The sequence below is a fragment of the Leuciscus leuciscus genome, assembly GCF_965113295.1.
Source record: "Leuciscus leuciscus genome assembly, chromosome: 13".
In the NCBI taxonomy this organism is placed as follows: Eukaryota; Metazoa; Chordata; class Actinopteri; order Cypriniformes; family Leuciscidae; genus Leuciscus; species Leuciscus leuciscus.
Window position 1 is genome coordinate 21,323,734 of NC_138737.1, and position 25,701 is coordinate 21,349,434.

The window sequence follows — 25,701 nt, forward strand, 5'->3', positions numbered from 1 at the left end:
CATTAGAGTATGAGTAGACTGTAGTGTCAGGGTTCTGTCACTACTGTCTAGTGTATTTCTTGGTTCTGTGACAGCTCTGACACTTCTGTTTTGTCATGTCTTTGTATGGGCGCGCGGCTTCGAGTGTCCTTGAGCCATGCGCTCTCTTGTCTGTATGACTTGTTACATGGCTTATGAGTGTTCTCATTGGCTGCGTGTTCATGTCTCGTTTTGTGTGAGCACATGCTTGTGATTTGTTTTACTGGCCATGTGCTTGTGTTTTTTGTCATGTTTGGTGTGATCACATGGCTTGTCATGTGTTTCCTTGTGCCATGTGCTCTCCTGTCGATTGTCTAACCCCGCCCACCTTGTTACCTGATTATTGATTAATTTGCCCCACTTGTCCTCCCTCGTTACCTGCTTTGTTTGCTCTCCCTTTTTATTCACCCTGTGTTTGCAATTCTGTGCTGGTTCGTTGTCATAAGTACGTCGTATGTTTACCCTTGTGTGTTCTTCGCCAAGTCTTCGCCAAGTCTTCGCCAAGTCTTCGCCAAGTCTTCGCCAAGTCTTCGCCAAGTCTTCGCCAAGTCTTCGCCAAGTCTTCGCCAAGTCTTCGCCAAGTCTTCGTCAAGAAAAGATCATTGCTCAGTTCTCATACAACAGCATCAGTAGTCGGATCAATAATATTGTTGAAAATTGACTTGACACTTGCATGTGTCATTATATTAACATTTTACCAAAATCAAGCTCAAATGGAGTTACAAGGTTTTTGACCAGCAAATGTGGGATAGTATGTGTGTTTTGTTTGTCATTAGAACGGCCTCATCTTAGGCAGCAAGTGCATTGCATTACGTTTTCATCAACTTACATGTAAATATAAAGTTTGCTGTAGCTATGTGGGGACTCAATGTCTCTCTCTATCTTTTTTGGCCAAAATCTAATGTTACAAAAGATGAAGTGCATCACACAGGCGATTTAGGACCGTATTGGCTATGAATTGACGAGACACTCATTTCTGCTCCTCAAATATATAAAACATTAGCCTATATATATATATATATATATATATATATATATATATTATTTATATATATATATATATATATATATTGTATAGTGTTTGTTGAGTAAAGAGAATTTTGTACATATTCAGACAACCAGTTCTTTATTTACCCTTGGATTGCAACCAAACAGTCATGCCAAAAAAGCTAATTTGTATTTGATATGAGACAAATCGTCAAGAGGCAAACCCATGAAAAATGTGTGGGCCATTCAGAGCTTATTGTAGCTCCACCCACTCAGTTATTTTTTCCCCAAACCTTCCCATGACGCCTCAGTCATGGAATAATCACAGAACTACTTGCCAATGATAATCTCTCTCAATCCCTCTAATTGACCCAGCACTGTCTGACTCCCCCCCCCCCCCTCCCCCTCCCCTTCTGTCAAGCATAGACATGCATATGGGATGCCCACACACACACGTACGCTTTAATTCCACACAGATTATTGATCAGCATTGCAGAATACACTCGTGTAAACGAGAGGACAAAATGAAAGAGCAATCCAAGTTTGTTTTTTATAAGGGACAGGAACGAAGGATGAGAAATACAGAGAAAGAGAGGAGGCAAATAGAGTAGTGTAAACGTTCTAACCAAACACTCCCACCACGCTGAGATATAAATAGAAAAGGAGAGAGAGAGAGAGAGAGAGAGAGAGAGAGAGAGAGAGAGAGAGAGAGAGAGATAACAGATATAGAGTAAAATAAAGAAAAAAAAACACCACTGGATTTTGTTCTTAGATACACTGACGCCAATTAGCATTAATGAGCACAGAAATACAATAAAAGAAAGGGAAGACAGAGCGGAGGAGTGAAGAAAACAGATAAGAGGGGAAATGAAGGCAAGAATGGAGGGTTATTGGAAGATATAGAGATGATATGAAATCATTTTGGAAGGGGGAAAATCTGCATAGCTATTTCTGTGCATTTCATTGGGGAGGGAGAGAAAGAAAGAGACAGAGACAAATAGAGAGCAGGGAAAGAAAAGGAGAGAGAAATGAGAAAGAAAGAGCAATGGATTCACTGAGGGATAACATAAATCAAGTTTTAATTTTAATTAAATAAATAAAATTAATTTAATGCAAACAAAAGCAAACAGAAAGGAAAGGTGTGAAGTTCACAATGTACTTTACTCTTCTATTATCTATTTGAGAACATTCGTCCTTTTTTCGCTATAAAAAGTAACAGCCATTTAATGTGTTTTAATATGTTTGTCTTTCTCAAGGTTACATAATTGCAGTAATAGGTGGCAACAAGGAACTCTTTTGTGCGTTATAAGGTAGAGAGACTGCATTATTTAATTAAATAGTTTGTTAAAATACGTTGTTGGGTAACAACCTAAACAAGTCTTTTTATCCTTTATTAAAATGTTTTGACAAAAAAAAGTCCATCAACACCCACAACGTTTGCACAGTCGTTAACCTCTTTGTGGGTTTGACATTTAATTCGGTAACATTAGGCAATTTTGATTTATATACTGTTGAATGTTTGGTTTTCACGTTAGCTTACTTGTGCATAAATAGCTACTATCCACCCCTTGTGGTTTTTCAGAGATTTGTTTCTTCGCTTGTTTTTGAATTTTGCGAAGCTGTACTATTTTAGAAGTTCTGTAACAGCGCCCCCTACCACATAAGACTGAAAAAATGGATTGCTGGAAAGACTCGACAATGGCAAGGAAGCGTTGTGTCATAGATGACGTGAAATCTTGTCAATGGCAGGGCAAAAGGCAAGAACTGTTCACCGAAATGTTTTTTTGGGAACCCAAAGTGGTTCTTCTATGACTTCACAGCAAAAACTTTAAGACCCTTTATTTTTAATAATATGCATATCTATTTTTTCTTCCGTTTTGTTCAACTGCAGGACATGGCATGGAAAAATTCAACTGGTTCATGATCAACAGTCAGTTCATGAGCAAGATGGGTTTTGTTCAGACTCAGAACAGTGACTCGGTTAGTTATGATGCCATATTCATTCACTAATGAAATGCTCTTTCACAGCCTGCACTCGAATGCTATTTGCTCACACATTGAACATGTCGTTCACTTAGTGAACAGGTTGTTCACTTAAAGGTTCACTCAAAAGCTCTGATTCATTCATAAACAAAACTACACTAAAAGCACTGTGCTGGAAACCACCGACAACACGTCATCTCAATTTCTTCAGAAAACATAAAAATGTATTTATCCTTTATACTTTCACTCAACAAATACACACTAATTCCAGCCACTCTTCCATTCAGTAATTTTACGAATATACAAAACATGTCCTTGTTTAGCATTTAATGCCAGAGAAGCAGACAGAGCTGTATAATTAAAGCCTGAGGGAAATTATTTATTTTCAGAAGGAAGGGAAGATCCATGTGTTAGATCAGGTACAGAGTCACAATTATAAAACATGAACTGAACAAACTAAATCCGCTCACACACACAAAGACACATTTAAAAACACTGTTTCTGATGTAGCTCAAAGAGTAAAGCATGTCTCTAGAAACACCAAGGTCATGGGTTTGATTCCAAAGGAATATAAGTTAATTTAAAAATATTAAATCTTCTGACAAATGCATAATGTAAATGGATGCAATCCACCAAACACATAGAGACTACTGCATGTTATGTTTAGAATAGGATACTGAATACTGTGCAGTATACAGTACAGCCTACTATTGTTAACAATAATATGTGAAACAATGTATTGTGCAATAAAACTGGTTAATACTTCTAATCCACTTCTAATTGAAAATGAAAGGTGAAGTCGAGCACATGACATTGTCAGAGACTGTGGTTTACAGCACATTTGGTATTCTAAGCATACAGAATATTAACAATATTAGCATGGTAGTATGCTACTCTAAACAAAAACCCAAGACACTGCTGTTTAACCTCGTGTTGTAACCAGTGCTTAGTATTGATCACAGATAGATTAAATGCCGTGAAAGCTGCATAATTAATAAGAGTGGAGCCACACGTGTTCTGGGGAGGAGGACCAGAATGCTAGATAAGACTGCGTTCTCCATTAAAACACCATCAAACATGTATAATGCTCTCTGCCCTTGAGTCTGCTTCCATGAGCATAACCACAGTAACACTAAGAGCATGTGAGAGGTTTCCTTTTCCTTTCTCTTATGATATATTCAAATATAATATCATTATAATCAGTGTTCCTTGGCCCAACATTGCTGTATAGAAGGAAAAATTTGCTTTAAGGAAGCAATTCACACATTCATTTTCTGCAAAGATAGTTTGATAACCTATAGTGTAAACTATATATATATATATATATATATATATATATATATATATATATATATATATATATATATATATATATTTAGCTCAGATTTAACATTCAACTTCCAGGTGGTAAAACTACAGTATATTACCCATAATTCTAAAAAGACCTCCATCAATCAGACTTCTTGTTGTCTGCATCCAAAATCGCATGCTTCCCTAATATAGTAGGCGGAAAACTGTATGTGACAAAATAAGTACGTCTGAATTCACAGTACTCAGAAAAGAGGAAGCAAAATTTACCCGGATGACCTATTACTTCCGCCGGGATTCTGAAGTGCATATGATGGACACTTTACAATCCCAGAGGATTTATGAATGGCAGTGAAGCGACGTAACTGTGGTTGGTAGGTCACGTTATAATGACAACATGGCAGATGTAGTACGTCCGGATTACATTCATACTAAACACAGTCATACTATATAATATACTTTTTTAGTGATTGTAAAGTTATTACTTATTCAAAATAAGTACCTACTCAAGAGAGTATGCGATTTCGGACGCAGCCACCGTTACCATGGAAACGTCCACCCACTTTCATGAAGCTCCATAAATGACTGAGGTCACTGGCACACTGCAGCTAAATTCAGTTGTCAATTCATCCTTTAGTGCTTAATCCTGTTCTGTACACACACAGTTCAGAAATTTACAGGAGTGACAGCAGCATTTAGAAAAATTCAGGTATTTACAACAGCATTAACAAAGTTCTATGCAGTGTGTTACAGAACCAAACTGATCAACTAGTTGTTAAAGGGATAGTTCACTTTGAAATAAATTTTTGGTATGTTTTAGCTTACCTCAAGGGCATCCAAGATGTAGGTGTCTTTTTTTCCGCAGTAGTTTCAATTTTGATATTTTTAGGTCAAACCGTTCTTGTCTGTCAGTCATATAATGCAGGTCTATGGTCATTATCTCAAAACACAAGCACAGAGTCCAAATTAAAACAATTCCCCGTTGTCCAAATTAAACAATTCCCCATCGTAAGTACACATTGATGGCCTAAGACACGAAGCGAGCGGTATTTATACAGTAAACAGTATTTATATAGTTTTTACCTCTTGAACACAGCCGCGTCCAAATGTTCTGATCTGACGTGTGCGCAGACTGGTGCATAGATATATCAAATCAAATCAAATCAATTTTATTTATAGAGCACGTTTAAAATCAACCTTGGTTGCCAAAGTGCTGTACAGTAAGAAAAACAAACAAAACAAGACAAAAACATACAAGTTATGGTACATTAAACGCATTAGAGAAAAAATGTGTTTTCAGCAAAGATTTGAATTCAGCTAATGTGGAGGCTGATTTAACATGCAGTGGTAGGGCGTTCCACAGCTTAGGGCCGACTACTGCAAAAGCCCGATCACCTCTTCGTTTTAAGCGAGATCGTGGAACAGCCAAGAGATGATGATCTCTTGATCTGAGTGATCTGGATGGATTATGAATGATAATTAAATCGGAGAGGTATTTGGGGGCCTGGTTGTTAAGAGATTTGTAGACAAACAATAACATTTTAAAATCAATTCTGTATCGGACTGGTAACCAATGCAGAGAACGTAGGATTGGGGTGATGTGATCTCGTTTTCAGCTGCCAGTGAGCAGACGGGCAGCCGCGTTTTGGACCATCTGAAGACGAGAGATGGAAGTGAGAGGTAACCCAACATATAGTGAGTTGCAGTAGTCAAGTCGTGTTGAAATAAAAGCGTGAATAATTGTTTCGAAGCTATTCCTGTTTAAAAAAGGCTTGACTTTGGCTAACCGTCGTAATTGATAAATGCTGGCTCTAACTGTGGCATTAATTTGCTTGGTCAGTTTAAGACTACTGTCAAGATAGAAACCTAAGTTTTTAACTTCAGAAGTGAGGTGTGGCGTGAGGGTACCAAGATCAGTACAGTGTCTGTCAGAGAGCTCATTTGGACCAAATTGGATGATTTGGGTTTTATCGTCATTAAGCAGCATGAAGTTATTAGTGAGCCATAGCTTAAGTTCGTGAAGACAATCTTGTAGTCTCTTATATGTAGTGTTATCATTATGTTTTATAGGTATGTAGAGTTGGGTATCGTCCGCATAACAATGGTACGACACACCAAATCTACTCATAATTGATCCCAAAGGAAGCATGTACAAAGAAAATACTATGGGTGCCAGAATCGATCCCTGTGGTACCCCACAACTGAGGTGAGTCGGAGAAGATAGATGAGTGCCTAATCTAACAGAAAAACTTCTGTTAGATAGGAAAGACTGGAACCATTTGAGTACCATACCTGAGATACCGATCGAATGTTCTAGCCGAGATAGGAGAATCTTGTGATCTACAAAGTCAAAAGCTGAACTCAAGTCTAGTAGCACTAAAGCCATGGTATCGCCAGCGTCTGTCGTTGTTAAAATGTCATTAAGAACTTTTAAAAGAGCGGACTCAGTGCTGTGAAGGGATTTAAAACCAGATTGAAAAATATCCGAAATAGAATTAATGTGCAGATAGTGTTGCAGCTGTATAAAGACCGTTTTTTCTAGAATTTTTGATAAGAAGGACAGGTTAGAGATGGGTCTGTAATTCGCATATACAGCGGAGTCGAGTGACGGTTTCTTGAGGACGGGAGTCACAGTGGCGTGTTTAAAACAAGCAGGGAGAGCCCCAGTTGAAAGACTGTTGTTAATAATATACAGAACATCTGAACCAACAGTGTCAAATACCTGTTTTATAAAACGAGAAGGTAGAAAATCTTGAGGAGAGAAGGTGGATTTCAGTTTTAAAGTGATTTCCCTGCATGTCTGAAGGGAGATCAATTCAAAGTGGCTCCATTGCGAGCTGGAGAAAGTAGGATCAGGTACAAGCTCTCTTGAGGTAAAAACTTGTGCTCGAGTAATGTTAATTTTATCAGAAAAGAAATGAAGGAAGTTTTCGCACTCAGTGGGAGAGATCGTAGGAAAAGACTTAACAGAAGGATTTAAGACAGAGTCGATAGTAGAAAAGAGCGTTTTGGAACAGTGCAAATTTTTTTCAATGATGTCAGATAAGAATTTATGCTTAGCTGCCTTGGCTGTTTTTTGGAAATTATTTAGTGAAACAGTCAGCATCTCAAAGGAAATTTGAAGCCTGTCTTTCTTCCATTTTCGCTCAAGCCGACGACATTGTTGACGCAATAGACAAATATCGCTAGTTATCCATGGCTGGGGCTTGTTTCGAGGGTGGATAAGCTTTCGAGGTGCAATGGAGTCTAAGATGTTGGAACATTTGTTATTAAAAGCTTGTAGCTGCTCATCGACATCCGGATAAGAAGTAGTGGAGTCTAAAATGAGAGGATTTTCGGCCTCAGAATACATTTCAGAGAACACAACATGAGAATGTGGGGTTAAAGAGCGAGACCAACGAGCATGGGGTGGTACAGTTGTGGGTGGTAAAGGAAGGAATGTTGAAAAGAGCAGTGGTTTGTGGTCCGAAAGTGGAGTATCTCTAATTTCAATATCGGCCACAGACTAGATATACCATATATACACACTAGATGTCGCCTTGTCTACGGCAGTTCATTGGAACGAATGTCTTTAAGGCGACATCTAGTGTATATATCTATGCACCAGTCTGCGTACACGTCAGATCAGATCACTTCGACATGGCTGCGTATAAGAGGTAAAAACGATAAAAATACTGTTCGTTTTCTCACACAAACCGCTCGTTTCGTGTCTTAGGCCATCAATGTGTACTTACGATGGGGAATTGTTTAATTTGGACGACGGGGAATTGTTTTAATTTGGACTCTGTGCTTGTGTTTTGAGATAATGACCATAGACCTGCATTATATGACTGACAGACAAGAACGGTTTGACCTAAAAATATAAAAATTGAAACTACTGCGGAAAAAAAGACACCTACATCTTGGATGCCCTTGAGGTAAGCTAAAACATACCAAAAATTAATTTCAAAGTGAACTATCCCTTTAAAGGGGTGGTGTAATGCCCTTTTCACAAGATGTAAAATAAATCTCTGATGTCCCCAGAGTGTGTATGTGAAGTATAAGCTCAAAATACCCCACAGATATTTTTATATAAAAATGGTCAATTTTTGAGGGTGAGCAAAAACGCACTGTTCCCTTTCAAGGGAACTCCCGTTGCGTCGAAAACTGACGCTATGGGAACGCTTTGCGTGATGACGTCTTGAAGCACATGTAAAATCAGTCCAATGGTGTGGCGGAACGTCAGAGGCGGGTGACGTCACGTACCAGGAAGCTATAAAAGCCGGCCCGAAACAGAAAACGAAAGCTTTCTGAGTCTTCAGTTGCGCTCTGTGTTGAATCTGTCCTTGTTATTTGGTGTTGTCTGTCTATATTATATATATATATATATATATATATATATTCAGTATGGTGAGCAAGCAGCAGTTTAGAGTGTGTGTCCATCCCTGCCCGCGTTATTTAACGGGAGGTGATACTCACACTCTTTGTGTTGTTTGTTTGGGTGAGGAGCATGCCCAGTCAGCACTCGAGGGTGGTGACTGTGTGCATTGCGACGCGCTTCCATTGCGTTCGCTCCGATCCCGCTTGGCTCGGTTCACGATCGCGTTCCCGAGGCACGGCGGCAATCACAGACCTGGGGTTCGCAAATGGATCTATCAGTGGATGTTGAGACGGGCTCTGCCTAATCTCAACATCCTTCTGATAGATCCAGTGCCTCTCATCAGGGTGTGGAAGCACGCGCTGCGGTTTCTTCCCCCCCGATGGAGGCACCAATACTGCAATTGTCCAGCTCTGAGGAGTTGGACGTTGTTAGTATTGAAGCTGAGTCTGAGGATTCGCCACCTCAGTCTCACGCTTTTGAGGAATTGCTCGATGTTGTCACGAGAGCAGTTCACAGATTATCTATTGAGTGGCCAGAGGATAGGCAGGACGTTCGTTCGAAAAGTAAGCTCGACGAACGCTTCCTGCCATCTCGTACACAGCCTCAGCGAAGAAGCCTTCCGTTTTTCCCCGATCTCCACACCGAGGTGTCGAAATCGTGGGGAAAACCGGTTTCATACAGAGTGTATGCACCACAAACATCCCACTATTCTTCCATTCACAAATATAAAGAATATGGTTATGGGGAGATGCCGAAGGTGGAGGAGACGCTTGCGAGCTATCTCTCTCCAGCAACGGCATCTTCCCTGAAAGCTCCTTCACTTCCCTCTAAGCCAGTAAAATTCACATCATCTCTGGTTCATAAATCGTATGCAGCCGCTGGTCAAGCTGCAGCGTGTCTGCATACGATGTCTATTATGCAAGCCTATCAGGCAGAATTATTGGGGGATTTAGAGGAGGGCGGGGGAATTGGTCCTGACACAGTGGCTGAACTACGCAGAGCCACAGATCTGTCTCTCAGGGCCACCAAGGAGACCGCTAAATCAATCGGGCGGTCTATGGCAGCCCTGGTGGCCACTGAGAGGCATCTGTGGCTCAATTTGAGCGATATAAAAGAGAAAGAAAAGCACGTTCTCTTAGATGCTCCGGTTTCCACTGTTGGTTTATTTGGTGATGCAGTAAACAGTGCGGTAGCTAAATCTCAGGAAGCTGCTAAACAGGCAGCTGCATTACAAAAACTTCTCCCCCGCCGTTCTTTCATTGAGCCTGCTGAGCGGGAGCAGCCTCACTCCTCTAAAAAGAGCGCTGAACATCGTGCCACTCAAAAACAGAGTGTGTCCTCTCGTGCTCCCCCACAAAAATCTCGGGGACACGGAGGGCGCTCTCAAATCCAGCAGTCTTCGAGGGGTAAAACGGATCTGCGGACCGTTATTACCGCCAAGAAGGCTGCTGGGGAAAAAGTCCTGATGTCTGAGGGCTCAGGACAAATGAGGGTAGTCCCCCCGAAGCAGAGCGGTTAACACCTCTTTTCACGGTGCCCGTCTCTCTTCGGTGCCCTCAGGGGACCGTTCTGCCAACCCTGCCACCTCTGGTGTTACAGGGCGCAGCGGTCTCCGGCGAGCACATATCTCAAGGTCCACCCGGAAACGTAGTGGCCTCGGGATGCCCGCCCCCTCTGAGGAGGGTGCTAGAGCAGTCTGTTTGGTCGTTCCCTGCCGGTGCGCCGTTACAGGGCGACGAACCGACTACTCAACAGCAGGAGAAAAATACGGTGCCGTCTCTCTTCGGTGCCCTCAGGGGACCGTTCTGCCAACCCTGCCGCCTCCGGTGTTACAGGGCGCAGCGGTCTCCGGCGAGCACATATCTCAAGGTCCACCCGGAAACGTAGTGGCCTCGGGATGCCCGCCCCCTCTGAGGAGGGTGCTGGAGCAGTCTGTTTGGTCGTTCCCTGCCGGTGCGCCGTTACAGGGCGACGAACCGACTACTCAACAGCAACAAAATCCAGAAAGAGAGACTGGTACCTCTAGTAGAATCTTTGACAGCGTGGAAGCTACTGTCAAATGTTTCTCGTTGGGTCCTGCAGACCGTGGAAAAAGGGTATTAGATACAATTCTATTAACGCCCACCGCGGTTTATGGGGGTCCTGCCCACAGTGGTGGGCCCCGAGCAGGTTCTGGTTATGGAACAGGAAGTAAACACTCTGTTAGAGAAAGGGGCCATAGAATATGTACCCCCCTCCAACAGGGAAACCGGGTTTTACAACCGGTACTTCATAGTTCCAAAAAAGGACGGGGGATTGCGTCCCATTTTAGATCTTCGAGTTCTGTACGAGTACATGCAGCTCAAGTTCAAAATGTTAACCTTGAGACAAATCGTGCCACAGATCAGGTCCGAGGACTGGTTTGTCACGATAGACCTCAAGGACGCATATTTCCATCCGTCCGTGTCGTTGGAAGGTCCTGAGGTTTGCTTTCGGGGGCAAAGCATACCAATATCGAGTTCTTCCATTCGGCCTGGCTTTATCACCCCGCACTTTCACCAAATGCGTGGATGCAGCTCTGGCGCCTCTGCGCCTCCGGGGTATTCGCATCACGAACTACATCGACGATTGGTTGATTTTAGCTCAGTCGCATTAGATGGCGGTTCAACATCGAGATGTTGTTCTCGCCCATATGAAAGAGTTGGGGTTACGGCTGAACGCCAAGAAGAGTGTGCTTTCTCCATTTTAGAGGACCACTTTTTTAGGCGTGGTTTGGGATTCAGTGTCGATGCAGGCGCGCCTGTCATCGCCACGCTTCGATTCCATCCTGGCAGCTGTGAGAAGTGTAAAGCTAGGCCAGCTACTCACTGTCAAACAGTTCCAGAGACTGTTGGGTCTCATGGCAGCAGCTTCCAACGGGATACCTTTTGGACTGCTGCACATGAGGCCCCTGCAGTGGTGGCTCAGGACCAGAGGGTTTTTCCCCGAGGGGCAACCCATTTCGCACAATCAAGGTCACGCGGTGATGCCTACGTGCCTTGGTTATGTGGAAGAAACCTTGGTTCCTGTCCCAGGGCCCAGTGCTGGGAGCTCCTTGTCGTCGCAAACTGCTAACGACGGATGCTTCCCTCACGGGTTGGGGAGCGATCCTGAGGGTCGCTCATCTCAAGGTCTGTGGGAAGACCATCATCGTTCCTGGCATTCTATAGCCTAGAGATGTTAGCTGTCTTCCGGGCTCTGAGGAGCTTTATCACAGGTCTCAGGGGACACCATGTGTAGTACATACGGACAACACGTCGGTAGTCGCCTATATCAAGGGGGTTTGCGCTGGCATGCCATATCCTCTTGTGGTCCCAGGGGAAGTTACTGTCACTCAAGGCAGCCTACATCCCCGGGGTCCAGAATATAGGAGCAGACACTCTGTCGAGACAGGGGCCGAGGCCCGGGGAATGGTGGCTCCACCCCCGAGGTGGTGGAGCTGATATGGAAATTATAAGTGGATCTGTTTGCGTCTCGAGAGACGTCTCACTGTCCACTTTGGTTCTCCTTCACGCATCCAGCTCCTCTGGGACTGGATGCTATGGTACAGACGTGGCCGAGGCGAGTTCGCAGGGACCGGGTCCATCTACTTCTTAGCCCCGCGCTGGCCGGGCAGAGTATGGTTTCCCGATCTTGTGTCCCTCCTCGACGGGCATCCTCTGGAGTTACCCATCAGGAGGGACCTTCTGTCCCAGGCAGAGGGCTCGATATTTCACCCTCGGCCAGAACTGTGGAACCTGTGGGCTTGGCCTCTGAGGGGGCCCAGCTCATAGAGTCAGGTCTCTCAACCGAGGTTGTTGAGACCATTCTACAGTCCAGAGCTCCCTCCACGAGGAAACTTTATGCCCTGAAGTGGAGAGTATTCACTTCTTGGTGTAGTGACCGTCGGTTGGACCCAGTTCACTGCCCAATTGGTACAGTGCTGGAGTTCCTGCAGGAACGGTTCACTGCAGGTCTGACCCCGTCCACTTTAAAGGTCTATGTGGCGGCCATAGGTGCTTACCACAGTCCTTTGGGTGGAATGTCTGTGGGGAAAGACCCCTTGGTATCTCGTTTCCTTCGTGGCACTTGGAGGTCCTCCTCCCTTTCGAAATCGGGCCAGGAGGCGAATAATTTGCTTTGCCCTGTTCGGGCGTTAGACGCGTATGTCCACAGAGCTGCCCTGTGGCGTAAAAGTGACTTTTGCTCCCCTAACAAGGGAGGTCCAGTGTCTAAGCAAAGGATGAGCAAGTGGGTGGTTGAGACTATCTCACTGGCTTATGAGGCGGCTGGACAGCCTTCTCCTTTGGCTGTCCGGTCGCTCTCTACTAGGAGTATGGCGGCCTCTAAGGCCCTTATATCAGGAGTATCGTTACAGGACGTCTGTGATGCGGCAGGCTGGTCCTCACCGCACACCTTCGTCAGGTTCTACTCTCTGGATTTAGACTCTACTCCAGGGTCTCATGTTTTGTCTTCTTAGTGCTGCTCACATGATTACACACAGGACAGACATTTGTAGCTATGGAGGCGTTGGTATAGACGTTCCCATAGCGTCAGTTTTCGACGCAACGGGAGTTCCCTTGAAAGGGAACGCCTCGGTTACGACTGTAACCTCGGTTCCCTGAAGAGGGAACGAGCGTTGCGTCGCCTTGCCATATCTCCTTCATGCCTGTCAGCGCGACTTCAGACTTTACGAAGCTTTCGTTTTCTGTTTCGGGCCGGCTTTTATAGCTTCCTGGTACGTGACGTCACCCGCCTCTGACGTTCCGCCACACCATTGGACTGATTTTACATGTGCTTCAAGACGTCATCACGCAAAGCGTCAGTTTTCGACGCAACGCTCGTTCCCTCTTCAGGGAACCGAGATTACAGTCGTAACCGAGGCGTTTTGTGTCTGTTCCTTTAAATGCAAATGACCTGCTGCTCGAGGCACAGAGGGCGGAGCTTTAACAGCTTGCACTCACACAGACATGCACTGAAAATGCACTGAAAATTTCTAAAACTTTTAGCCTTTTATGTTCAAACCAGATTCAGAAAATGATGGAGAGACTCAAGAAGAAGTGACAACATGTAGAATGCAACAGGACATTTCTGAATGGTTAGTTGATGAATTTATGTAGCTCATATGTGGTTATCTTCTAGTCATTGATTAGCATTATTCTAATTCATTCTATAGCATTCTATATATTCTATAGCATATTCTGTCTTGATAATCTATAAATCGTGTTCCGGGGGCGGGGTTTATGTACATTTTAGGGTTGGTGATGTCACTAACCCGGGAGGAATGTCCGGTAGTCCCTACCAGCCGTTTGTTGTAGTCCTTAAAAAGCGATTTCTTTAAAAGCAAATCTCCCTTTGCTTTGAACTTTGAGCATTGTAACTTTGCAGATTTTGTTTATGCTCAAACAGCAACATTACACACTAACTAAAGTTAGAAAATTGAAATCATAATCAACCACCCCTAGAAAAAAACAGCAAACAAGAACAAGTCCTTAATAAAAATAAATCCAAAAGCTTTATATTGGAAATAAGACCAATATCGCGACCTGCACCTCCCCACTTTTTTAACTCCATAAACTAGATTGCATTATGAGCCAAGCCCAAACAACAATCCCAAACATGCTTATAATAAATGGACATGGCGAATTTTTAAGAGGACGCTCTGTAGCTTCCAGTCATAAACAAAACACAACGCTTCTGTCAATGGTGGTTTTGGTGGTCTTTGGTCGCTGTAATACTACTTTGGTAAAAAATAGTAAATGCGCGAGATGCCAGAACGTTGCTTTACAGTATACAGTATATCAGTGCCACAGTGTCAGTCATCATTGTCTTTTCATTTCAGGAGTGAGTCAAGTTCCATACACACAAAACACAAATTTAGGCGAGTCACTCCCATATTTAAATGCAGTTTTCACTCCTGAAACAAACCTGAAAAAAGTGAATAGTCTGTTTGTGTGTGTGTGTGTGTGTGTGTGTGTGTGTGTGTGTGTGTGTGTGTGTGTGTGTGTGTGTGTGTGTGTGTGTGTGTGTGTGTGTGTGTGTGTGTGTTAAAAGCAATTCATATACTGTACACTGTAAAACATTTTAAAAAAAGGAGACCTTCAGAAGACATTACTGTAAGATGTGGCATCAAATGTAATCATGCATGGCGAACCATGTCCTTGAGAGGAAAGACAAGCCCTTATGTAACCACTTGTCAGTTTGTTTATATTTGTACAGCAAAAAATACAAATAAAATAAAGATGGGCAGAGGAGGGTAAATAATACAGTTGTGAGGGAGATAAAGAGATAGCTCTACTCTGCCAGGCATTATCAGTCAATGTAGCTCGTAAGAAGAGGTTGGCTTTTATGTTCTGTCTTAACACACCACAGCCCCTTGACTCAAGACAAGCCTAAAGGCTTCAGTCTTCAAAGAGATGCTATGACTTTTACCTATTAACTACTGAGGAGGAGAGAGAGAGAAAAAGTGAGGAAGGAATGTTGCTAGATGAATCAATTATTCAGTACAAGTCAAGTGACCTGTGATATACAGTAAGTGCTTCTTCAGATAATGCATGAGATATTCACCACCCCCCACACAAACACGCGCAACCATACAACAACACACTATTCCTCATACTGCACCATAAGAGCTAACCTTTTTTAAAGTCGGCATGAAAACAGAAGTTGCGATATACTTTTCTCTCAATTGTGAAGTATATCAGATTGAAACAGCTTCTCAAACAATAAAAAATGGAGAGCGGGACTTTTATCCACCGGGAATTGATTGGATTGTTGGATCATTGTGGTTTTGCTATTGCTGTGATCTCATGTGAGTGACAGGTTGTCCCGCCCTCACGCCGCACTGTAAAGCCTAACGCTCAAAATAATTAACTTAGAAAAAAAACTTAGATTAAACAAAATAGTTCAAACAAATTAACTTTTATGAGTATTTAGAACTTTATTTTGATTTTGAGTTCACGAAACTGACACATTATAAGTAATCAGAATTTTTTGTTATGTTGGGTTTTTGGGGGGTTTCCATCATGGTGACAAGTGGAGCATGAGCTTAATTTGAAAACAGGTAAATGCTAAATGTTCTATATTGTCTTAGTCATTTAGCAATTGCAATGCAAAATCAAAAGCTGTGCCAAATTAAAGCATTGTGTTACCAATTAGAGCATATTAGCATTGACTGAATTAGCTAGTTATTGCCTCAGACGGCACGCCCACAGACCGTTGGCTGAACGTCTGATGCATAAGGCACACAAAATAGGAAACACTTCAGGAGTTTCGAAGTCATCATCTGATTGGTTGAATTGTACAGGATTTCCGGGAGATGTGTGTCACGTTCTTGAACGATCAAACCCCCTCATGGAAGAAGAACTAAATGCTGTATTTTCAAAAGTATGTGAATTATGTGAAGTTCTCATCATATACTTTTTAAAATATGTCAAAGAGTTTTACACCGGTCTGTTAGGACACAGGCGTTATATGTTCACGCCCCTAAACATGATGCTGAACAAAACAAACTGTGATTTGTTGATTTACATGTCACTCAGACGTCTTCTAGGGCGGTCCTTGGCCAATGAAAGCAGTGTTGGAGTCCAGACCTTCTGCCGTCAGCGAGACTATAGTTATAGCTAGTTATGTTTCCACTACTAAAAATATTTAAGCTGAGATTACATGATATGTATGAGTTAGCTTACTCAAATAAAACATACAAATCTGCTAGTTCTGCCTAAACTTTGTATTTCTTAACTTAAAAATGTTTTGAGTTTTGCCAACTTATTTGGATTTACAGTGGGGTGAGCATGCTATCAGAGAAGAGAAAAAATGTCACTGCAAGAGGGTGGGGAAGTTATTTTGATTAAAGATTAAGAGGGGACATGAATGTTTAAAAATAATGATGTGCATGGATAAATCATTTATAATCAATACTGTAATATTCCATTAAAAATAAAAGTGGTCAATTTTGATTTCATGGTGACTTTAAAGGATACATGGTGATCAAGTGATAAAATGACATATGGACTAGTTTGCTAGGTTATTAGTAAACCAATCGTTTTTGACTGGACAATTCCTGTAACTACGCAACATCACACAAGCAAGCTGCGCAAACATTCAGACCAACAGCACAACTGCCAGTGAGATATAACTGTCAATAATTTATAAAAACAATAAGTTAATATTGTTAATACGGTAATAATATAGTTGAGTAGCTTATATTTTAGACATAACATTGCCAGTTATCTTTGTTTCATCAACGGATTAGCTCCAAACTTTAACAGCGCGTTTTCAAGAAACCAGTGACATTTCGTTCCGAATGATTCTGTGTTTTTGAACGAATCGCTTGGGTTAATTATTTAATGACCCACTTTTAAAACACTTTAATTCCTGAATGATTTAGCTTTTTTTTTTTTTTTTTTTTTGCTTGAATGAATCCCTTTAATGACTCACTCATTACTGTCTCCACATATTGGCTTAACAAAGTAACCTGCAGAAAGATTCATTGAAAAAGTCCCAAATGCTGTTAAACTAATGCTGACTTCATATGCTATCAGAAAGCTGGCATGAGTATCAGCCAATTTTTTTCCCTTAAATTAGCTAAAAACAGGCCTTGCTGCTAAATCAGTCTATCACTACTAGCTCTGACTGGCATCTGGTCCTGACTTGTTGCAGCTTTCAGTGAGAGGCCTTTGAGTTCCAGAACGAGTCCCAAAGACATGGAGGAGTTTATTTTTAGCTGACACCACCCTGTGCACATTCTCCCCTGAGACGGAGAGACGAAAGAAAGGCCCCGCAATCAGCTCACACACCTGCTGCTCCTCCATCCCTCCGTCAGTCTCCGTACTGTAAATGATACACTACGCTCATCTTCTTTCCGCAGAGACAAACACTCACATACAAAAATACAGCTGAAAGTAACGCATAATCTTCCCCTATCTATTTCTCTCTCCTTTATTCCTCCTGATACCTGCTCCAACTCCATCTGCCTTTCCCGCTCAATATCTTTTGCTGTCAATCTCTCCCTTCCCATACGTCCTCCCACGCCTGATGTCAGATACCATATCTCTCCATCTTCCCCTCTTCATCCCACTCCAGTAGTTTCCCTTTGTATTGCCTTTCCTAAAAACCTTCTCCTTTCCCTTGTTACGAAAAAACAACAACCTCCCTGTCTCCTTTCCCTTGTTACGAAATGAGAGTGACACAGTGTTTCTTGAAATATCAAAAGCAGATTGTGTGTTGACTTGTTACATCCCGTCTCTTGTATAATGCCTATGATCTACCACAAGCACGCTGCCCTGTCAATCATCCCGGCTCAGGACTGCCCAAACAGTAACATACATATCAAAATAAAGCAAAAAACTCCTTTCTGAGAATAAAAATGAAATAGCGAGATCTTCAAGAGAAATGCACTACAATCAGTTTCCCAGAATTCCCTAAACCAATTAGGGGGAAAAAAAGACAGTTGCTGAGCATTTTCATCATGGCTTTTGCAACCTGTAAAATCCCCTTACGAAACATTCGCTCTGTTATACAGCGCAAGTCTATTTCACCCTGCCACTGTCCTTCAGGATTAGACCAAATTAATCGACATGGAAAGCCTCTAAATCCTTGTGCTGGACTTTACTGATCTTAACCGATCACAGATAGATTGGACTGAGAGATATCTGGCATTGTTTCACAAGCCTAAATGAGAGACTGATTGAAAAGTTGGACAGAAACCAGAGAAAACAGGCTCTGCTGATCACAAGGTGAAGATTCAGAGGCACACAGATGGGGATAAAGGGACAAAGGCTAGAAAAGAGGATTGATTTCAAAGCTTCCTCTCCTCTTTCAGGAAATTCAAACATTCGGATGCCTCGGCGTGCCCCCGCCTCTGGAGAAATGCCTCGTCCATGATTCCACACAATGGGAGTAATGACCTTTTCGGAGAGGATCCATCTTGACGTTCCTCCGCTCTTGTAATAATGGACTGGTGTGTCTACAGTAACCCTTGATAGTCAGCAGGCGGGGCGTTGTGTAGCCCTGGTGCGTTAAGGTGCCGGAGATGCTATTTGTGGCTGTGTGTCTCTGTGAGGGAAAGGAGAGAGCGCATGCTTCTCTGTGCTTTATGGAGCTGGTTCAACTGTGAGTGGGTGGATGGCGGCTCCATATGCATGTCTGGGTAGGCTGGCAGGTCTGCTAGGGGAGCACATCTATTTAATACAGTGTGTGTGTGTGAGTGTGTGACTGACTGTGTGTCGCTTCAGGGAACAGTGGGGGGCAGTGAAAGCAATTGTTCTGGGCAGTGTACCTTGTTTGTATGCACAAATGGCTCTGAGCAATTTCATCCATTCGTGCATGCATGTAATCCTCCAACATGTTTCAGCTTCTTATTTATGTCTTTTAGAGATCGACAATAATGAATTATAACGAAATAATGCAAAACAAATTCAATGCGCATGTGTGACCTGTGCGTACAAAAATCGGGAGGCGTTTGTACAGTAGCAATGGGTTATCGGTTGATATTGGACTGTTTTCATTAATTGTGTCGGTTTTATATTTTACATTTAGATTACCTTTGCTTAACACTCACTTAAAATGATCCTGTAATAACACTAATTGTTGGTTTTAACACTATTTGTTTTAATGTTGCAATTTTATTTCTCAGATTATTAATATCTAAAAACTTATACTTACCTAAACATTAGTCTATTTATAGAATCAGGAATTCAGACAGACCGTGGTTAAACACCTCTAATTGGCCTTTGCGTTAAAGGAAATCAACAGATATGTTTGGGAATGTCTACATTACTCAATGCTGCAAAAAATATTTTGTAATTAGAAACATTTGACGCTCTCCAGAGCGCAAACACAGATACAGTACGCACTGGATCGCTTGCCAAATCTGTTTCGCCAATATGCTAATATATTGCAGAGAAAACTGATCCTAAACCAGCAGTTATGGCTAGCTTTTCTCTCTAAAATTAGAAGCAGCAGAAGGCAGGGGATGGCTAAAGCCCAAAGGATACTTTGAATAGTATGAGCGTACTGTACGTGCGTCACCCGAATTTTGTACGCGCAGGTCACACATGCGCATTGAATTTATTTTCCACTAATCAACAGTTCCTCAAGGTGGCAACACTGCCCCGGGCCGTTGTTTCACAGTGGCAAACTAAAGACACGGAAGAATGCAGAAAACAAAAACATTTTTATCGGTCATAACTTCTGGAGAAAATTAGCACAAACACTAGACAAAGATGAGACTTTCTAGAGCGCATGTGTCGACCTCCTGCCTTCACATCTATCGAATCTATCAAATGGAGTATACTTTGAGTTTACTTTGGGCTTGAGTCTTTCCCAGCCTTAAACACGCTCCGACTACGCTTGCACGTGTAAATCGTTTTTATTTTATTTTAGTTGTTCTTATTGATTTTGTTCAATAGATGAATATCAATTTATTTGTTTTTATATATTTTAGTTCTAATTATTTCTATTTTGCATTGGAATATTTTTTTAAGTCGGGTCCCACAGAAGTGGTGTGTGTGTGTGTGTGTGTGTGTGTGTGTGTGTGTGTGTGTGTGTGTGTGAAATTGATTGATAGATAGATAGATAGATGATAGATAGATAGATAGATAGATAGATAGATAGATAGATAGATAGATAGATAGATAGATAGATAGATAGATAGATAGATTGATAGATAGATAGATAGATAGATAGATAGATAGATAGATGCCATCAACTAACATTCACTTATTTTGCTTATTGGCTTAAGGTATTAATATACAAGGCAGAATTTTAATATTAGTGCATCCTGATCGTCAGTCATATTTGATCACAAATAAGTCAAAGCACACATTTGAATACAAAATGTGCACATCAATTTGAACTCTATGCATGTTTGATGCAAAGCAAACAGTGCATCTCTGAGGAATGCTTTTTATTGAATAACAGTACAAAAAACCCTGTTTTAATAATGCTTTTGGCTTGCAGTCTCTGGCTAGCTGTACGCGCAGGTCTGTTGATAATGGGTCTACGGGGACAGGTTAAAATCAATGGAGAACGAGCACCATTTCTCCTCTGCTGCTAACAGCCGGCAGGTCTGTGCTCCCACATTAAAAGATTACAGACTATGGAGATTTTGATGTAACTTGAAAATATGAGACATTTGATTTGTTTGATCCAAGTACAGTAGCAATTTTTCATCATTAGTGACACATGGCTCATAAAGCTTCACTCACAGATCTCTGTCAGACCATCTGGATAGGGAAGGAGTATTTGATAATGTAGTTGAAATATTAACTTGAGCATATACTGCATATATTTGCCATATGCATGCTCTGGCTGTGCAATAAGCACATTGTCATCATTACTGTCAATTAACGGTGTGTTGCATCTTTACTGAGTTACTCTACAGTATTTCAAATTGAATAAATCAGCATTAATTCATGAGGCCCTCCGGACTACACTGCACAAGCTGATACTACTTTTAGTATTCCGTCTACATTCTTCCAATTTATGTTTCTTGTTTAATTCAGGACGGTGTGTATCGCTGTTCCAGGTTCTAGGCTTACACTGACTTAAAATTCAGAACCACAGCCTGATTAAAACTCAGAGAAGCGATGCCAAACAGTACACTGCAGCCAGCCAACTCAGTTACGGGTGAAGCAGGCCAAAAGAAAGTTCTCTTTCAGTTTAATCAAAGGACTACAATATTGCTCTCCTACTTCGTGACTCTCAAATAGCAGATTGCAATCTTTTTTGCTGCTGCTACCTCATGACCACATGCTCTTGCTTGTAAACAGAAGGAAAAGCACTGACCTCGCACTGAACACTTTCAATCACGCTCATCAGAGGATAAATGAGCCCTGCCGGTGTCGGTAGCACCAGCTCTGGTTCACTGCACTGTGTTATTCTGTCCCCCTTTTCCAGGCATTTCCTTTCCCTTTCACTTAAGCAGTAGTGTGGATTACACACCACTCCAAATTATTTATTATTCAGCTTTCACTCACCTGGACCCACTGTGCTGTTGTGTGTGTGAGGGGACATTGAATTACCCTTAATGAAAGAACCTAATCTATACCAATTGATTTGGTGCGAATAGCTGAAGAATGGTGTTTGGTTTCCATATAACTGAGGGCACCACAGCCCTGACATCCACTTTGTTTAAATGTAATGGACACAAACTAAAGAGGTTTGATTATCGATATTGCTATGAGAACATATATATATTTAACCAATAGCTGGATATGGTTTAACTCTTCACATAAAATGAAATATTCATAATTGGGGTGGTGAACCAATATATTTGGAAATCGCTGATGTCAAACCTTTTTTTTTTTTTTTTTTTACAAACTCCCAAGCACTCACTTCTGGTCACTCTGGTTTTGTTTTTTGTATTCCTTTCCCTTTTTGGCCGTTATTTGATTCTGTAAAACTGCAGCATGGATATTCTTCAAAGCATCTAATTTGGTGTTTCAAAGAAGTCATGAGGATGAGTAGATGATGAAAGAATTTTTATTTTTGAATTTTGATCGCAAATCCATTCAGTGAAGTATTGACGAAACCAGACAAGGCAGAAACACATAATAAAGGAGTAATGCTATTATTTAGAAAATGGCCATACTTAATGACTCACACTTGGTTTAATATGAACATTTTGGCATTTATGCACCCTTCAGAAACAATACAGATGTTTCAAAACATCAGGAAAGCATAACACTTATTATCATCATGCAGAGAACAATGAGCAAGATTTTACATTCAGATCAAACACGGTTAGATCAAAGCTCTGTGGAAGTGCACCGGACTGCCCCCCAGAGTACAACCACTCATCTGTCAAAGTGAGGACAGGATTCAATCCATGTAATTATTTCAAAGCTGACATAAACTAATACATGAACCATTTAAATGCCAAACATTTCATGCAGTGAGAGAGAAGGATTCTCACAGCTTGAAGCCATCATACACCACAAGGTTCAAAACTCACCATCTGACTCATAAACATGAGTCAACAGCATGAAGCCACCCGTTCATCATAGTAGATATTGCCCCCAAGCTAAATCTGCAATCACCCCAGTAGTTGAAAGATGAACAAATTTGATTTTAGTCTCGTAAAACGTTCAAAGCATTAGGTGTGCTCAGATTCCCCAAACCAAGAGAAGATGAAAACAAGAAAAAGGGGAAAATAAATAAACTGAGAATAAGCCTCTTATCTCAAGAGGCTCGCGCGCAATGCTCTCTAAATTTACGCGACCTCACTCGACCCAGTCGTGCGGTTGTTTCTGCACAACTTTTCATCCCTTCTTACTCCCCTTGTTTTTACACTTCACTAAAAGAGCATGTCATTTCATCTGAAGAGGTTTTTCACCCATGAGTAGGCTATTACATAAGTCTAAATTGCACTCGGCGGGTTTGAAGCGCGCGCGAGAAACATCTATTCTGTAAAGGTCTCTAAGTGCGGTGGAGAATCCGTCATTGTCACTGCCCGACCTGGTAATGATATATTTATTATATGTAATAATACGCATCATATATGGCACATTAAGTCACAACAACGAGGACCGGATGATTGACACCGCGACCTCTCGCGCTCTAAGGACGCACGATCTACAGTTCGAGTGAAATTATGTAACTATCATCAACTCAGTCTCTTACACAGCGATGGTCGTGTAGAAGCCACAATTATCCATGCAAGCATATTTGGAATATCATTTTTCACATTTATTATATTTATTCCATTGTATCGTATGTTTTGTTATTCTTACTTGTGGCTCCTTGATGCCACAGCGTTTATTTTTCAAATTTTTAAAGGCATCTGTTAAGAATAAAAGTGATATGATCAATTCCTCACCTGCATTGTGTTCTTGTGATGAATCCTCCTCAAGCGCTGAGGAGAAATGTCTGTCTTGCACTCACTACAGGAGCAGCAGCTTTCGTGCAGATCTGTCAAGTGGAATGTGAGGGAATGCCCAAGCCAGCCTCTCTCCTCTCCTCTTCTCTCCTCTCCTGTGTGTGTGTGTGTGTGTGTGTGTGTGTGTGTGTCAAAGAGAGTGGGCGCCCAGACATATTGGATCAAATGTGTGTCTGTGGCTTTATCCATTTTAAGTCATTTATTATCTTGGCAGATTAAAAACTTCACATAAACCTCCGCTGGCAGATTAGGATAATAGAGAAGCTGCTATGTCGAGACCGTAAAGTGGCAATAAAACGACCTCTAAAGTTAAAAGAGCTGATTTTCTCACTTTCTGCATTATGGGAAAAACTCCATTAGTTTTCCTGTAGATTAATCAGCATGGTATTAGCAACGCCAATGTCATGGTTTCGATTCTCAGAAGGAACTGAGACTATTTTTTATCTTGTGCAGTTGCTTGGTTAAAGCCATGCATGCACCATGAAATCAAAATTGACAACTCTTGTTTTTTATGGAACATTGCAGTATTTAAATCGAGTTATCCATGCAAATCGTTTTTATTTTTATTTTTATTTTATTCATGTGCCTTCGTAATCTTGATTCTTAAATCAAAACAACTTGCTCTCCCTCTTGCAGCGACATCTGTTTTTCTCTGATGACGTGTTTACTGGCGTGAGGGCGGGACAACCTGTCCATCACATAAGATCACAGCAATAGCAAACCACAAAGATACAATAGTCCAATCAATTCCTGATGTTCAAAGTCAAGTCCCGCCCTATCATTTTTCTAGTTAGAAAGTTTCACAGGGATAGGCTATACCTCACAATAGGGAAGAAAAAGTGATGGCAACTTCCTTGTCATGTTGATTTTAAATAGGGCGTCCTACTCACTGAATACTGCACAGTGTACTCTATAACAAAGAAAACAGTATGTCATAATCTTCAATAAACTTCAAACAGCAGTCTAGTGTTCACATATCTTTAGTTCAGTATGCTTGTCACATGATTTTGTTGCATGTTTAATTCAGCAAGCGGCCTCCAGTTAACATCTTGGAAATAATAACAGCTGTTCACATTTTTTATCTTTTGTCCAAATGTTCAGTAGTCACATAAATCGTCTAAGAATAACAATACTTTTTAGTTGTTTTAGTATAGTATTTAGTAATAACAAAAGTTTATTTATCACACTGGAAATGGAAGATCAAGTCCATTTTGCAGTGTGTTCATTCATAACTCTAGAAATGGAAGAGTGCATTGCGGGATGGGGTTAGTTATATACTGCTCATTTTTGGCCATCAAGACTCCAGCAATATGTATACGGTGCTATTCAGTGTTTCCTTTGTCACTACAGTATATTGACCAAAAACTACAAGTGGCAAGACCAGAGGCATTTCTCAAAATGTAATTTAAAGTCTTGAGGAGATTCCTCTGTGCAGTAATGAGTCAGTTAATCAATTTGCACTGCCTCCACTAATAGCATGTCTGGATGCTTAGACATGACTGTGGATCTGCAGTCTGTCTCACACACACTCTGTGATGTTACATGCACTCTCTGTCCTGTAGGACATCAGATGCACTGTCAGCCCCTGTGACATCACTTGCACTCTCTGCCAAGGAACAAGAAGAACATTGCAGTCAGTTCTTGTTTGCAGGTGAAAAGGCAGTATAATGGAATAGCAGATATATACAGTATTTTAGATAGAATTATATACACATTTAATTTAATTTTGTTCATGAATTCAATTTTGGCTAGAGAAATATGTTTAATGTTATATGGGTTATTATCCATCCAATCATCAGCAATCATTTCATGTGACGGAAATGTCACAACCCAGAAATCTCTGTATAGTCTAACACGCCAGTGTCATATTTTGATGTTACATAAGATGGGAGCTGTATAACACCTTCAGCATATTTCTAAGTATAGGACAACCGGAAACATGTAAATAGACTTCTATAACCAGAACATTGTTATTATAATTTGGCAAATAAGCAGATACTTTGGGGCTTCTGGACCAATTAATCACTTTCTCTCTCTGTCTCATCACACACAATCACACACAAACAAACACACATCAAAATAAACTGACAAATAAGGCAAACGGAAGAGTGTAAGGAAGAACCAGTGCAGGTTTTAGTAGATTATATTAAAAGATTTGGCCTGCAAA

At 41.4% G+C, this 25,701-nt stretch overlaps 1 protein-coding gene across 1 annotated transcript in view; it reads right to left on the reverse strand.

The window, feature by feature from the left end:
* Positions 1-23,613, reverse strand: part of kcnip3a (Kv channel interacting protein 3a, calsenilin) — a 73,733-nt gene extending 50,120 nt beyond the window's left edge. Inside the window, exon 1 of the mRNA XM_082187520.1 lies at positions 23,475-23,613. Within this exon, the coding sequence (XP_082043646.1) occupies positions 23,475-23,480 (6 nt within the window). The 5' untranslated portion in view covers positions 23,481-23,613. The remainder of the gene's footprint in view (positions 1-23,474) is intronic.
* Between the last annotated feature and the right edge of the window lie 2,088 nt (positions 23,614-25,701).